At 43.8% G+C, this 16,913-nt stretch overlaps 1 protein-coding gene and 1 long non-coding RNA gene across 9 annotated transcripts in view; one reads left to right on the top strand and one right to left on the bottom strand.

Moving 5' to 3' along the window:
• Positions 1-16,913, bottom strand: part of RNFT2 (ring finger protein, transmembrane 2) — a 96,391-nt gene that overhangs the window by 2,378 nt on the left and 77,100 nt on the right. For 3 of the 8 annotated variants that reach the window (XR_013175595.1, XR_013175596.1, XR_013175597.1), the window contains exons 8-11: positions 16,220-16,369; positions 15,225-15,290; positions 14,962-15,063; positions 4,657-6,647 (exon numbers count right to left, since the gene is read on the bottom strand). Coding sequence is in view for 2 of the 8 variants with exons in the window: in XM_077159934.1 (XP_077016049.1) it covers positions 13,749-13,922; positions 14,962-15,063; positions 15,225-15,290; positions 16,220-16,369 (492 nt within the window). In the remaining 6 variants the exon portion in view is untranslated. The other 5 variants (XR_013175594.1, XR_013175598.1, XR_013175599.1 and 2 more) reach the window with 5 other exon arrangements.
• On the top strand, positions 4,872-14,505 carry LOC143683678 (uncharacterized). The gene is made up of 4 exons (XR_013175600.1): positions 4,872-5,163; positions 6,036-6,191; positions 6,480-6,665; positions 14,254-14,505. It is a non-coding gene; the product is annotated as an uncharacterized LOC143683678 (long non-coding RNA).

The following is a 16,913-nucleotide window of genomic DNA, read 5'->3' as shown; positions in this document are numbered from 1 at the left end:
TGTGAAGAGAAAGAGAGAGGGAGGGAGGGAGGCTTTGAAATAAATTTTAAAAAAGACCTCATATCAGGTTTCAGCAGACAGTAGTGTGTGTGTGTGTGTGTGTGTGTGTGTGTGTGTGTGTGTGTGGTGTGTGTGCGCCTGCGCGCACAAAGCAGAGGGAGGCCTCTGAGATCATCGTTTAGGTAGCTCGCTGCATAATGAGGTGAGGAGCAACGGGGAAGGGCCTTTTAATTCCTGAGGGTGCTGTTTACTCTCAGAGGGTGAGGGTGAGGGTGCCACAGGGTCCGGAGCCACGTGGGAAGTCAACATTCTAAATTAAATACATTCTCTTCTGGGAGCCCCTTCCCCTACAAGCTAATAAGACCTCTTTCAAATCTGGGGTCCCATTTCATAATCCTTTTGCCATAGATGTAGTATATGAATAACCGCTTTCTTTGGGGGAGTCCGTTAGCCTCACTGGCTGCTGTCCATGGTCCTGAGGCATGGGTGCCTCCTAGGGCACAGTTCATATTTTTCTTTTCTTCTTCACTGGGATGCTGGTGACTTCTTTTCCACCTTTTCCAGTGGTTGCATTTTTTTGTTTGTTTTCTTATTTTGATTAAAAAAAGAGTGCTTTAAAACATACTGTCAGAGAACAATGGAGCTGTGATTTCTGTTTCAAATTTGTGTAGCTGATCCATGTATTTCCAACTCTTATGTATCTCACAGCTACAGAAACATAATATATCACTCTCCCTTGGTGGGATTTTGAAGGAGTCCTCCTCAAAGATACTACATGAGTATCTTTGGGGGGCACTGGCTCATGATTGTGGACTTTATAAGTGTCTGCTTGGTATCAGGAGCTGCAGTGACCATAAGATGGGGCTTTGCTCTTCTTTGTGGATGCCCATTACTTTTCTGAATGTTCCTTTAAGTCAGCCTGGGCCAACCAGGGGATTAGAAGCTGGGGAGGAGGTGGGGAGGGCAGGCCAGACATCTTGGTCTAGGAGAAAGTTGATGTAAATGTGTCATTTTGAAGATTAAACACAGAGTTTATTTTTCCAACTTTAATTCATTCTTTCAACAAATATTTATTGAGCATCTACAATGTGCCAGGTTGTAGAATCCTGTCTTGGAAAAGACTCAATTATTGATCGTGAAGGAACGACTCTGCTTAGAACCAGGCAATGCTAAATGTCCCTTTCCAGTCTGGTTTACATTTTTAACAGATTTGTGAGGTCACCACTGTGACCCCAAGCTTTGCCGGTAGGTTGTTATGAAGTATTTGCTGACAGCCACACTATCAGCTGAAAGATATTACAAAGCCTGTGATCTCAACTCATTCCCAGTATGAAAGACTGGCTCTTGCTGCTTTACACAAATTTTTATTAAAAAGCTACCATTTATTGAGTGCCTGCCAGTCCCAGGGGCTGGGTTGAGTGCTCTACATGTCTTCCTGTCAGCTATTCCTTACACCAACTCTAGAAGATAGTACTGTTGTTATTTCCATTTTACAGCTGAGGAACTTGGGGCTCAGAGAAGTTAAGCAACTTGGACTGAAGCCACACAAAGAGTTAAGTGGCTGAGCCAAGATTTTGATTCAAGTGCAACTCCGAAGCCCATGAGCTAAAGGCCATGCCACACCAGATCCCTTCATTATGTGCTTCCACAGCATCAACAGATCAGAGGGGTGTTCACACATGGGGCCCAGGAGGGAGAGGGGGAGCTTGATTTAGGTCCACGATAGAGAGTGTCACATCTGAGGACATTCAGGACAGGCTGGTTTAGTTTGGAATTTTATGTATTCCTTCCCTTCATGTTCCCAGTTTCTATAAGGCCCCTGAAGGAACATCTAACTTGCAAACAGGGCCTGTCCATCTTATTTCCTAGGACAGGGCAAGCTTATCTTGCCTCCTTCTTATCCCTCCAAGGTCTTTTGCACTATAAGCGCCAAGGAGCCTGTGTGTGTTGCTAAGGATGGCTGTGGGGCGTTTGGAACCTTGGTGAGGCCTCTGGCACAGCCAGAGAGGCAATAAGCTTGGGTAAATTCCGTTGTGGTTTCTGATATTGTTGGTTCATTGTGCTCTTTTGTAAGAGGAATTTCATACCTTGGATTCGCTTTGTACATATTTGTAATGACTTTATTAAAAAATTGATTGTGTACTCCCAGTCAAGGCCTTTGTGTTTTCACTTCTTTTAGGAACAGTGATTCCCAAAGACTATTGGGTATCTGACTGCAAGCTAGAGAGAGTCCTAGCCCCTGGGTCCTGTATACCCCAACCTTCCCTGGGGGCAGAAGGCCCCACATTCACCTCCCTTCTCTGTCCTATTCCAGAGAACAGCATCTCCTACCTCCAACCAAGGGAAGGGTTGATCTGAACAGTTTCCTTGGGTTGGGCAACAGGTTGGTAAAACCTGCCCAATGGTTCAAAGTCTGTGCACAAACCCTAATTAATGTGGATATCTTTAATAAGCCTGCAAATAGGTCACTCTGGGTGGGTTTCTTTTTACTTTAGTTGCATTTACCTGGTCTGAAATGCACTAAGAGACCAGGTTCTAGTCTCTTCCCAAGAATGGTGAGCGGAGGGTAAGCTGTTTTTCTAGATAATAGACTTTTTTTCTCTGTGGACCTACCTCATCCCTTTTCATTCCATGTGATTTAGGGGGACTGATGTCCTTCCAACCCACCTCTAGAACTTGACACCTGACCCAGGCCTGGTCAAAAGCGTCTCATTCCACAGGCTAAAGTAATTTTTTTAGGGACAAACTAATAAGAGTCAGCCTTGGGACTTCTGGAACTTGGAGAAGCAGAAGCTTTCTTCGTTGGGGTTGTTAAGCCGATAGAACATAAGCATAGAGTTGCTGGAGATCACCTTACCACCACATGGGATCTGCCTGAAAATCAAGGGATGGAGAGACAATTCTAAGGCCACCACTGGAGCCCCTGAATCTAGCTATGCCTGAAGCCCATACTGTTACATGGGCCAAAACAAAAACCAAAAAACTTATTTAAGCTAGTGTGTGCTGGTTTTCTAACATTTGCAACCAAAAGGTTCTGGCTGATGATGCATTGCTGACCTCCTAACATCGCCTTGAGAGGCATAAATTGTCACCTAATGTTACTAATTTACATTTAAATATCCATTATAATCCAGCACCCAGACAAACCCTCTGTACATCCTGGGTCCTCACAGTCTAGAGTTAACCCTGAAGGGGGTACTGTTGGTGGCCCACTGAGACCTCTTCTGATCCCTTCCACAATCCTGTGCTCTGGCTCCACAGCCTTACTGGCACCTGTGACCTTCGGAGACTTGTCCTTGGCTACTGAGGCCTCCTCTGTGAGGACCCTGAAATCCCTGGGAGGTCTCCCATCAGTCCATAACCAAGGATTGACTGGTTATTCTTGGGGTAGGGCAAACTCTGAGATGCAGCTTACATTCTAGAGCTCATTCTGGGATCAGGCCGAGGCTGAGACTTCCCCGTAAGTGGCACCATTACTTGAGTTCTTCCCCTTTCTCTCCTCTCTCACGCATTTGCTTACTGGTCCCACTGGGAGCACTTCCTCAAAGCATGTGCACCTCACCAGGGTCTGTTTCAGGGAGAAACCAACAGAAGATAACCACCCATTGCACTAAATGTTTCTCATTTCTCCTTAACAGTTCCACTTGCCTTCAAGAGGTGAAAGGACAATCGAGACCACAAACATAAGTTACACTGATGGATGATATTTATAGGCAGATGGGAACTTAGGGAGACATTCAAAACATCAAAGACAGCTGTTTGGTTGAGAGCAAAAGTACTAAAAGATTTCAGGAATCACTTTACATTTCCTCGTTCCAGTTCCAGTTCTTGGCCGCCTGAGTGTCTCCCCGTGTTCAGCACTCTCTCCTCTTCTGAAGGTGATAAAGCTGTTACATCCAGGCCCAAATCTTGCCTTTTCTCATGTGTTATTCTCAACATCTTTTCCATTAAGAGAACAATTTCCAAGGTCTTCAAGCCAGTGAATCATCAAATATTGAGAGTAGCATACTTTGAATCTGCTGCTTGATTACGCCTTCTTCTAACATGAGCTGCACAGCCAAGAAAAGTAAAGGAGAGTGGCATTGCTTTTGTTTTCCCCTGGTGGCTCTTGGCTGCTTTGACGCTTGTGTTGGGGAACACACACAGCCTCATTTTCTTCTTCAACGTGTGGAAAACTCTGAATTAGCAGAGTTTAGTTTTCATTTTAGAAGTTAATTCCTTCTGCCCAAAAGAAAACCTCCAGCTGGGGCTTTCCTCCTGAGAGTGGGGAATGAATAAATAAAATCTTAAATGAAGGTATCCCCTTGCCCCTAAGTATCCCCCACATGTCACACTCTTCACAGTGTCAGAGTCACAAGTCATTATTTTCAGGATTTTAGAGAATATATTTTTGGTGGCATGGAGGTAATTGGCCAAACCACTTACATATTCACCAGTAACCTACAAACCTATACTGTTAGTTTCCTTGGTTCCAGCAGGTAACATACCAACTTTTATTACCATGGAGATGGGTATACAGGGAGCTGAAGGGACTTCTCAAAGTCTTGCGCTGTTGGAAATCAGAATCTCAGGTCTGACTTCCAACAGGCTGTTTTATCTTCTCCATCACACTATGCCACTTTTCTAAGACCTTCCCAGCTCTAATTTATCAAGTACCCTTGATGGCATCTGCAGGCAGGGAATATTTCTGATAAAAACCAGTTACAGAAGCTCCTGTTGATTCCCTTCAATTCTTCCTCAGGGTGGAGAGAACAGAGCAGCCCTGTCCATCCGGCCCCATCTCCCTCCATTTCCCTTTTCTACTTGATTATCCAGGCAAGTGGGATTGTAACATCATGGCCATTTCCATAGTAACGGAACTTGAAAGATGCCATGCTGCCCTGGAAGGGATGCCTTGCTGGGTACCACAAGAGAGCCAGGGTTGTCAAGCAAAGGAAGACATCGTGGCTTGGTGGCATGCAGGGGCAATTGCCCTGAATCTATTCGGGTGGGGGAGCGTGTTAATACTGGCTGAGAGTGAGGTGGCAGCCAGGCTTCCCAGCATCCCTCCTGGGGTTCACATGCTCATCTGCTTACTAGCCGCACAGATTGCTTTCTCTGTAATGCCGCCGGCGCCAGACGTTGTGCTGAGGTTGACAATGAGAGAATAGAGTTGGGAGAGGGGTAAGGCAGGCAAGATTCCAATGGCTTCTGTGGGGTCACCTGTGCCATCTCATCTCAGATTTCAAAGCCAGGAGGGGTTCACAGGTGGAGAAGTAGTTCTGCTATAGAGATTACAGAAACACTTACTGCTATAGAGATTACAGAAACACTGATTGCTACTGTGCTCAAAGCCATCACCCTGGCTGGTGTAAAAATCCATAACATGGATCATCCCTTTCACTCTGAAGGTTGCCAGGGGAAAAGGCAATATCTGTATGAGCCGCTGACAGGCCTGAGACAAGTGAGGGGGAGGAGAAGAATAAAAGGAGAACGAGAGAAATGAAGATGGTTGTGGAGACCAAGTGGTATCCATATCTGGGCTAAAGCTGGCCTTTCATGATATTCAAATGTGATTGAACAGCCAAGCCAGAGCGCATAAAAATAGCAATTTCAATGGCCAAAGACTTGGTGAACCCAGCTGCAACCAGATTATAGGAACTAGAGTTTACTGTTAGCATACTCAATGCAGTCCAACCCTAACATGCTACACACGTGGACCACTGATTCTTAAACAGATAATGTTGTCAGAATGCCCTGTTGTACTTGAAAAAAAAAATCTCTGCTGGATCCCCTGCCTGGAGTGTCTGGGCAGAAGGGCTGCATGGTAGCTAGGAGTGTGGGCTCTTAACTCAGTCCGCCATTGCTAGCTGGGTGGTCTTGGGAAAGTCACCACACCAAGCTCTGTGTCTCTGTTTCCCAACACCTGTAAAATGGGGGAAACAATAGTACATCCATCACGGGGCTGTTCTGAGGATTATAGGAGGTAGTACAGGTGGGATGACTGATGTTGTGCCTACCACACATTAAGTATTTGGTCTATTAAATTATTACAGGTTTAAGGTGGGGGCCATGGTTTGCATTCTGAAAATGCTTCACAGTGATTTTAATCCATGGATCTGAGCCACTCTGGGGTTAGGCAGTGCCTTCCAGGCCCCACCCCAGTTTGCAGTATAAGATACTAGGTCACCGTGAGTTCAAATAATCAACAGGTAGGATGTCATGTATTACTAATTGCTTGTCTTGTAATGGGGCTGGAGGATCAACTTGGATGGAGACCAGGTCCAAATACAGAGGACTTCCCCATCTGTAGGGGGAAAGAGCCACAAGCTATGCCATAGATGGAGAAGAAGGTGGAGTGGGGGAGGACAGGGGCATGGTGTGCGAGTCAGAAGTAGAGGAGGGCAGGAGGCAGGAGAGGAAGGGCTAGAGGCTTGTTTTATGGGAAGCTCCCAGGATTGGATTCAATAGCACAGAACCTTCCTTATATCCCTGGCCAGCCTGGGATGTGCTTTGATTCCTCATCTTCAGTTCTAATACACCTGGAAGTGTGCAGAAGTGGCTCCGTCCTTCCAACAGCGCAGGGTATCCACAGCAACTGAGCGGCAGAGTGGGCAGGTGCGCTCACGGTCCAGCCAGAGGCAGAGGCACTCCTCGCAGAACACGTGCTGCAGGGACAGCAACTGGTATGAGCTACGACTGTTTACAGAGCATCTACTATGTGCCCCCTAGTCTCTAAGGGCTAGGGCATGGCAGCAAACCAAACAGACAACCCCACGCCCTCAGGAAGCTTGCATTCTAGTGGGGGAGAAAATTGGCAAAATGAATCTCCAAAATAGAGAACATGTTAGTGATAAACATTAAGATGAAAAGGGGGGGATAAGAAGCACTTGGGAGGGCTGTAATCTTAAACATAGTGGCCTGGGAAGTCTTCATGGAGACAGTGATATTTGGGTCAAACTTGAAGGAAGGTGAGGAGTGAGCCCTGATGGTATCTAGAGGAAGAGCATGTCAAAAGCCCTGAGGCAGGAGTATGCCTGGTGTACTGGAGGAGCAGAAAGGTAATGGGGGGCAGGGGTAGATCTGTAGGGTCTTGTAGGCAATTGTGAGGACTTTAGCTTTTATTGTGAGAGACGAAGGGAGCCATGATAGGGCACTGAGCAGAGGGGTGACCTGACCTGATTTGTCCTTTACAAGGATCCCTTTAGCTGTTAGATTGCAAACAGACCACAGAGGTCAAAGGGAAGGCAGAGAAACTGGAAAGGCCAATGATGATCAAGGCCAATGGGCTCCACCACTTTATGGCAGTATAACTTGGGCAAGTGACTTAACCTCCTGTGTCTCAGTTTCCTCCTTATCTAGTGGGGATAACAATAGTACTCCACCCCATCCCCACACCCGTTAGAAAGAATAGCTAACATATTGAATGCACTTAGATCTGACAAACAAATACAGTACATGATTATTGATTGAATCCTGGATGGGGGGGGACCTAGCTATATTTTGAAGATAACTGGGGAAATATGAATATGTACCATCTACTAGATAATATTTTATAACAATTTAAATTTTCCTGGGTGTGACAGTGGAATTGTAGTTATGGAGGAGAATGTCCTTGTTCTTGGGAGATGCATGATGAAGTATAGCTAGGGATGAAGAATCAAAATGTCTGCAACTCACTCTAAACTGGTTTAGGAAAACAATTATATGAACAAAAGGCAAATGTGGTAAAATGTTACCAATGAGTGAATCTGGGCGAAGGATAGAAGAGTGTTCACTCTACTATTCTTCAATCTTTCTGTAGGTTTGAAATTTTTCAAAATAAAAGCTTGGGGGAAATGATAATATAAAAATTTAAATGAAGTAATAATAAATACATTTAAAACAAAGAAGGCACTTAAAGCAATGCCTGGCAAATAGTAAGTACTCTCTGTGTTAGCTTTAAAATAATAATAATAATTACCCTATGTCTGTTTATGATTTATTATCTGCCTAGCATAGTACACAGTAGGTGCCTGTGAAGGACTGAACTGTTTGCCCTCAAAAGATACAAGATTCAAGCCCTAACCCCCAATCTCATGAACATCGTGGTCCTATTTGGAAATAGCATCTCTGAAGATGTCATTAGTTAAGATGAAGCCAAACTGGTTTAGGGAAGGTCCTGATCCAGTACAACTGATGTCCTTAAAAGATGAGGAAATCTGGCCACAGTAGGAGACCAAAGATGGCCATGTGATGGAGGCAGAGACTGAGTTAGGCCACAGATGACCAATGAGCCATCACCAGAACCCTTCTGACTCCAGAGGAAGCAGGGTGCTGCTGCTACCTTGATTTTGGATTTCTAGCCTACAAGGCTGTGAGACAATGAAATCCTGTTGTTTTAAGATACCCAGTTTGTAGTTCATTGTTATGGTAGCCCCAAAAAACTCAGATGATGCCCAATTATAGATGCTACTCTTCAGGAGATCTCCGTGGTGCTACTGGGGTGTGGAACAGGGCAGCCAGGTCGATTTGGGGAGTGGTTAAGAAAGGCTTCTTGGAGGTAGGGAAACTTGAGTTGAGGCCAGAGAATCTTCTGGAGATAACTGTGTGAAGAGAATGTCAAATGTAGAGCATTCCAGGCTGAGGGAATAGCTTGTATGAAGCTCCTGGGCTGGGAAGGCATTTGAGGCACTCAAGGAAGACCAATGTGGTTGTAGCAAAGAGGGCATAGGAGGGTTAAAGGAGAGAAGGTAAGCCGGCCGTGCAGAACCCTGAAGGTTTGTCATGGTCTGAAGGCCCAGACCTAGGGGGTGATAGGCCTGGCAGCTTCCACACACTTCCACCTGTACTACTCAAGGTCCTGGATATGACTGCCCTTTCCCCACTTCAGCCTTAACACCCCAGAGCACCCAATGCCAACGACATACCAAATTATTTACAACCCAAAGCAAATCCACAAGCTAAACCTTTGCACAAACTGTAATATCTGTGAAGGACGCCCTTTCTCTACTCATATCAGCTGGGCAGATGCCTACTTCTTTTTTGAAGACTCAGCTCAAGAAATCACACCTCCCTGTTGAAATGTCACCACAAAACCCACCTGTGCTGGTTTAAAACTGTTATATATCCCAGAAAAGCCATGTTCTTTAACCCTGATTGAGTATTGCTGGGTGGGATCTTTTGATTAAGTTGTGTCCATGGAGATGTGATTCACCCAATTGTGAGTGGGACCTTTTTTTTTTTAAGTTTTTAAAAAATATAACAACAAACACACACAAACATTCTTAACTTATGATCATTCCTTTCTACATATATAATCAGTAATTCACAATATCATCACATAGTTGCATATTCATCATCATGATAATTTTTTAGAACATTTGCAACAATTCAGAAAAAGAAATAAAAAGACAACAGAAAAAAAGGCATACATACCATACCCCTCACCTCTCCCTTTCATTGATCACTAGCATTTCAATCTAAATTTATTTTAACATTTGTTCTGAGTGGGACCTTTTGATTAGGCGGTTTCCATGGAGACATGGCTCCACCCATTCAAAGTGGGGTTGCTTACTGGAGTACTTTCAGAAGGAACCATTTTGGAAAGAGAAGGCAGGCTCACACAGCCAGAAACCTTTGAAGATGAAGAAAGAAAATGCCCCCAGGGAAGCTGTTCAAACAAGAAGCCAAAGACCCCAGCAGATGCCAGCCATGTACCTTCCTAGCTGACAGAGGTGTTCCAGACCCATTGGCTTTCCTTGAATTAAGGTGTCTTTCTCTGGATGCCTTAGTTTGGATATTTTTATAGCCTTAGAACTGTAAACCTGCAATTCAATAAATTCCCTTTATAAAATCCAACACATTTCTGGGATATTGCATTCCAGCGTTTAAAAAACAAAAACACCATCCCTTTACTGTCCCCTACAAATTGAAGTGTTGATCATGTCTTCCTTTCTTTTACTATAGTCCTTCTGAGGAAGACCTCTGTCATAGCAGTGACCTCACATTTCTGGAACTTTATGTGAACTCGCCTGTCTTGTTCACTGGATTAAGAGCTTTCTGAAGCCACGCACCAGGTTTTATCTCGAGTAGTTCTTGGCACATGACAATGCTCAGTAAATGTCTGCTGAATAAATGAATAGGAGGAAGAGGTATTTACAGAGCCTATGACCTCTGTTCACATGAAACTCTAAATTGAGTTAGGTGGATGAGAAATGGTCACTGAGTTTAGCAGTTTTTTTCATTTATTCATTTGACAAATATTCATTGAGGCTATCAGAATTCTAACTCAATGCATTTCAAATGTTTTGGTCCCAAGACCCCTTTACAGTCTTAAAAAATCACTAATGATCTCGAAGAGCTTTTGTTTATTTGGGTTAATGCATTGAAATTTACCGTATTAGAAACTGAAGCTGAGACATCTTTAAAGCAAGGATATACAAGCCCACATGCAATTGACTCTTAAAATGATAACATCATCACACAATGTGTGGCCTCCAGAAAACTCCACTGAAAGAAACTCCATTCTTGAAAGAATTAGAGTAAAAAGGCAAATAACATCTTAGTGTTGGTATTAAAAATAGTTCTAACCTCAAGGACTTTGAAAGGGGCATTTTTAAAGACAACACGGGAAATATGAATATTTACAACATATTAGATAATATTTTATGTCACTTAAAAATTTCCTAACTGTGATAGTGAAATTGTGGTTCCATAGTGGAAACTCTTGCCCATTATGCTCTACTGTGTACAGTGGTTTTAAATGAACAATGTGGGAAGGTATGTTGGAAGCACTCAGATTGTGAAAAATGACATTATTGAAAATGTGGCTACTGTCAGACACGGGAACACACACACACATTAACCACATATCCTCTTTAATCACACAAATCAAACCAGCCATACTGAGTATTGATATAATACGCTATACCCATTCAAAGCCCATAGATAACTATACATGTCATCATATTTGTATTTAAAACAGAAAGTCCTGCTAGCTTCCCAAGGCAAGCATTTTATGCTTGGGTGACAGATGAAATGGAGAATTCAAGAGGGGAAGTGTACTGCTTAGGGGCTGGAAAGTCAGTGCTTGGGATATTGTTGGTACTCAATAAATACCTGAAGCATGAATGAATGAATAGATTAAAGAGTTGGTAGCAGGTGTGAAGAGCTGCAATCCCAGCTCTGCCACTCGCTCTTTCCTGTGAGGCAGTGTGTGCAGGCTCAGATGACAGGGCACAGCACAGTCTCAGGGAGTTCCAGGAATAGTGCTCTAATCTTTTAATGCAGCCTTTCAAATGTCTCAAAGCCAGAGGCCTAACCTAGTGGAAAGGGCATGGCCTCTGGATCAGAGTATTGGGAGTCAAATAGTGGCTCTGCTACTTAGCAGTGGTGGGACCTCACACAAGTCTCTTTGACTTTCTGAGCCAAAGTTGGTCTCTCTGTAAAATAGTGTTACTATTGCCCTCATGAGGTGGCTGTAAGGTTGAAAACAGATGCTTATAAAGTGTCAAGTGTGGGGCACAGTAAAGTTGAAAACAGATGCTTATAAAGTGTCAAGTGTGGGGCACAGTAAGTGCAAGTTCAATACGAGTCACTGTTCTTTTGCCCTCTTTCCTTTATATCATATAAAACGTAAAATATACATATATCAAAGTGACCAAGAGACAAGTTTGTTCTGTAAAAGCACTCTTACTCTTTTCTTTGGCAAAGGAGTCCTTTAAGTATACCAGTTACCTAATTCGTGTTCAAAATGCCCTTTCCTTAACTCCCTGAAGTGTGGCAAGGAGCACATCATAAATAGTTGTGGAGTGGCTAACCAGGCAAGTGTACTCGGTCTGAGCAGAGAGTTCTAGTCTCTGGGAATGTTCAATGTTTGCCTGACTAGCTTTGAATGAAAATCTGCTTCCCATGCTTGTCTCTGAGTGCAAGGAAAGGTGGAAGTGACACACTGAGCTTAATGTAATGACCTTTTGATTGGGAGACAGAATGTTCCTTTAGCCTAGTGGGCTTTTTACCTATTCACTCACCTATCTGTCCTTCTGTCCATCCATGAATCCACTCATCTACACATGTATTCATCCATCCATCTATCCATTCATTTACTCATCTTCTTAGTTATTCACCCAGTTATACCTCCATCTATCTACTCTTGCATTCATTCAACATCCCTCCACCTAGCCACTATCCATCTCCATCTATTCATTTATCCATCCACCCATCTCTAGCCATCCATCCATCCCTTCATTATCCATCCATTCAATCCATCAATCCATCCATGCATCCATCCAATATTCATGAGCCAAATTGTGGCTCTTCTGCTAAACAAGACAGACATGGTCTCCAGTCTCAAGTTGTTAATAATTTGGTAGAGAGGAGACAACCTTTATACAACCGGTTACTAAATTAACTATACAGCTGACAACTGGGATAAGTGTTATGAAGGAAAATCACAGGGATCCATCAGACCATATAGCTGGCAGCACTGACTGGAGAGGTGGAGTCAGGGAAGGCTTCTGTGAAGAAGTAACATTTAAGATGAATCACTCATTCACTATATATCTAGGAATTAATTAGGTTCTTACACCATTCCTGATGCAGCTGTAATCCAACTCCTTACAATGACAGAGTAAGACTGAGGTGTGTGCTCAGCCTAGCCATTGTGGTTCTGAATCATCACTGCATGTGAACCATCCCTTCTAGATCTGGGACAATGGTGAATTTTGCCCACTTCTCCCAAGAATTCTAATCCAGGTCTGGTAAGACATAGTGGTAAAAGGAGAAGAATGGAAGGAGACAGACTGAGGCATGGAGAGATTGCCAAAAGGGAAAAGAATCACTTAAATATGATGTCCAAATACTTGCTACTATTGAAGAGGAAATACAGATGGCTCTGAAGCCTATGAAAGATGCTCAGCCTCACTCATAATTAGGGAAATGCAAATTAAAATGGCACTGAGCTAATAATTTTCACCTGTCAGATTGGCAAAGCTCAAAAAAGGCTTGATAACACGGTTTATTGGGTAGGAGTATCATGATCCACTCTGGATCATAAACTGATACATTCTTTATGGACAGCAACTTAGTAAGATGTATCAAAACGATATACCCTCTGACCTAGTAATTCCACCTATAGGAATTCACCCTACCAAAATCTCACATACATGTGAAATGCAGTACTAATATAATAATAATATTCCAGGCTGTGGTTCTAAATGCTTCACCTGAATTAACTCATTTAATGAACACAATGGGCCAAGTAGGTGCAATTAAATTCAAGTCCCCCATTTCGAAGATTATTCATTAAACCTATATTTTAATAATACCAAAGGATTATGAACTACTAAATGCCCATCCAACAGGAGAACGGTTAAACAAATTGTGGTTTATCACCATAAAATAGGATGTTATGCAGCTTTAAAACAGAATAAGGGGCAATCTCTAAGACAGAGTTTCAAATGAAAAAAGCCCAAGGTCCAAAAAAGCAGCTTGGGTAGAAAAATGTCCCCACTTATGTTTTTTTTTTTTAATATAAATTTGTATACATGCATATGTCTCCATTCTATAAAGCAACTCTGGCAAGATGCAATGGTTGCCCGTGTTGATAACTAGGGGACAAGGGTGAGAAGTTGTCACTATTCTTTTTGAGCTTAAATTTTTTTTGGAATAAAATTTTATTTTAAAGCAATTTTATATGTACAGAAAAGTTGCAAAGGCAGTATAGAGGTATAGAGTGCCCCCAAATCCCTTCATCCAGTTTCAGTTTCCCCTCATGTTATCACCTTACATTACTGTGGTACATTTGTCAAAACTGAGAAACCCACACTGGTACATTTTATTAAATAAACTCCAGATTTTGCTTGGATTTCACCCATTTTTCCAATATATGTCCTTTTTCTGTTCCAAGATCCAATCCAGGCTCCCACACTGCATTTAGTCATCTTGTCTCCTAAGTCTCCTTTCTGTATTTTGAATCATAGCAAATATATGATCAATTTAAAAATAAATAAAATTACAATTTTAAAACAACCCCATAAAATTCCAAAATATTAACAACAATGAAAATTTGCTGATGCTAAAAAAGAATCCCTTGGGAAGGTATGGGGGGGGGTGCATATAGTCTCCCATTCCTTCTGGTCTCCAGGTTTCTTCTGCCTCCTCCAAACCTTCCCAACTGGAATTCGTCGCTCTCTGCCACAGTCCCTGGGGACACTGTGTGAATCTTCCTTACACAGCACTTCTCACCACCTGTCTTGTTTCATAGTTATTTATGTATATGTCTGTCTTCCCCAGGAGACCAGAGGAGGGGACAGTGCCTGTGTGCCCTCATCCCCCAACCTGCTGTCTGATATGATGCTTTAACTCCACGTGCATTTGCTGGATTGACATCTCAGCTTCTGACATCAGGGGGAGGAGGAGAAGAGATGCATCGAGGGAGGTAAAGGAACTGACCAGCATTTACTGTCATGCAACGGTCACCCATGACAAATATTGATGAAAACAGATGGTAACTGATAATGATGATGATAATAATGGCAACATCTATGGCTGAATAATTCAAGTTCAACTCTTTTTTACAGATGATCTCATCTAGTCACAATAATAGTTCTATGAATTGGGTATCAGTATTATGACCATTTTATACATAAGTAAAACAAAGGATCTGGGAGATGATGTGACCAACCTAGGGTCAAAAGTGCTGCTGGGATTCAAACTCAGGATATTCTGATGTTATGCCACCCTGAATTTGGTATTGCCTATATTTTACCAAGGGGGAAACTGAGGGTCAGGGAGGTGAAGGAGCCCACTCAAGGCCACCCAGCTAGTAAGAAGCACAGCTGAGATTTGTACGTAGGTCTGACTCTTTACCAGATTGCTCCCAAAGACCCATCCCAAAGCCCTGAGGTGTGATCATGAGATAGTCTTTTCTGACTTTTCCACAGAGCAGAGCCCTGCTGTACCCCCAGCTATCCTCCACGGCCCTGCCTGAACACCACTCACCTGGCACATGAGGATCAGAGGCTCCCGGAACTTGGCCTGGCAGATGGCACAGATGTCACCGGCTTCTGTGCACTGCTGCCCAGTGGCCCGGACTCCATAATTCTGTTTGAGGGAGGGAGAAACAAATACAGATATGGACCCTTGTTGTAGCGAAGACCTCAGAAGCACTGTGAGGTCTGTGGAGCAAAATAGGAGCGACTGCTGTTTCCAAAACAGCTCCCGTTTCCTATGGCCTCAGTTGGGACTGTTTAAAGCCAACTCACCTGAGAGGTGCAGAGAAGCTTCAGGGCTTTCCTAACTCCACCCACACGGCCACATATGTCGAATGACTAAAAGGGGAGAAGAGTGATGGATGAAAAGTGTCCAAGGGTTGTTCAGGATCTTTCCCACCCTTCTTGAACAATACTCTTGTCTTTGGCTCTGAACATCTTCAGAGTACTTCCTCCCATTTGAACTACCACATTCCTATTAATTGTGCTTGACTTTTGTCTTTCTGTCTTCTATCACTTGTTTTCCCTTCTACCTATGCCAGGAAAGCAAATATGTGGCATGCATCTTTCCTTTCCTCACTTTCAAGTCCAGGGAAGGCAGGGCTACTTGAGCACAGCACTCTTCCTCTGAGCCCAGCCTGGGTCTGATAATCCTCCTCCATCTAGTGTTCCAGACAGTCACCGCCAGATGATAAGAATTAACAAGCAGAATAAGCCCCAGTGGTTGACACTGACTGTGTTACCTATCTAGTCCTGCTGGGAGGAAGGAAAGACAACACATGCATTCATTCAGGATTCTCTAAAGCCAGAAACGGAAAAGTGAAAAGAAAGAGGAGGCTGTATTTACTGTTAGAGGAAAGAGTGATTTGTATTAATGATGAAAAAAGAAGCACTGCTTACTAATCTGGGGAGTTGAGAACGTGGGCTAGAAAGCAAATTCGGCAGTACTGTCATCCCAGAGTTAAGAACTTCGGGGTTTGGAGGCAGCTGCCTGGGTTTCTTCCTTCTGTTATCTCTAGCTGGGTGACTTGGGCAACTTATTTCAACTCCCTGAGCCTCAGTTTCTTCACCCATAAAATGGGAGTTATACTGGTATGTATATCAAAGGATTGTTGTTGAAAAGACCAAATGGAGAATAGTATATGAGAAATTTCATAAGCAAAAAACTAAAATAGTTATCTCAGAAGGGCTTCCCCAGTGACCCCCCAGGTCTAGCTAATGAGTGGAGCTCTTCTTCAGCTAGCCTTCTGGCCCTTGGGTCATCTCACCTTGCAGAGGCTGTAGAGAATGATTAGGACACCTCCCAGAAAGTAGCTGTTGGAGGAGTCATCACCCATGATGTATTTGTACCACAGCTGGATAGGAACAAGGGATCGGAACAGCTGGCTTAGCTCCTCGATGACCAGATAGAACTTTCCCTGCAACCACATATAGAGCATCAATTATTATTAGCTGTAAAGACCCAGAGGACAGTCCAGGTCACAGGCAGGCCATTAATCAGCTTTGAAAAGCACTCAGGCTGGTTCTTAATGGGGCCGCCATGGCTGGGGAGACATGGCCCCTGTCCCCTGCCTTCTCCCTCGGCCACCACCACCCACCAGCCGAGAAGAGGATGGAGGATCGCGTTTCAGGGAGGGGGAAATTCTACACCTTTGGCAGAGGGTTGGAGTGTGGGTCACTCCCTGGTCCCTGCTGTGGCTTTGAGGGCTCAAAACCAAATGTGGGGGCATGGCCCTGCCCCACACCCACTTCAGTCTCCAGGGGGCTGACCTAGGCATCAATGGCGCCTGCCCTCAGGGCCATGGGAAGTAGGTAGGTCAGGGAAGGCCAGACTGTGAAGTTGAGAGCTAGGGGGATGGGTGCCCCTCCCCAGCTCCAGTACTTCCTGTAACCAAAGAGGCAGAATGACTATCTGGCGAAAGGACATGGGCTTTGGGACTCGGGCTGAGCTGTGTTTGAATC

Source organism: Tamandua tetradactyla, chromosome 5, assembly GCF_023851605.1.
Source record: "Tamandua tetradactyla isolate mTamTet1 chromosome 5, mTamTet1.pri, whole genome shotgun sequence".
NCBI lineage: Eukaryota > Metazoa > Chordata > Mammalia > Pilosa > Myrmecophagidae > Tamandua > Tamandua tetradactyla.
Note: the sequence above shows the minus strand (reverse complement) of the source record. Positions and strands in the feature narration are given on the sequence as shown.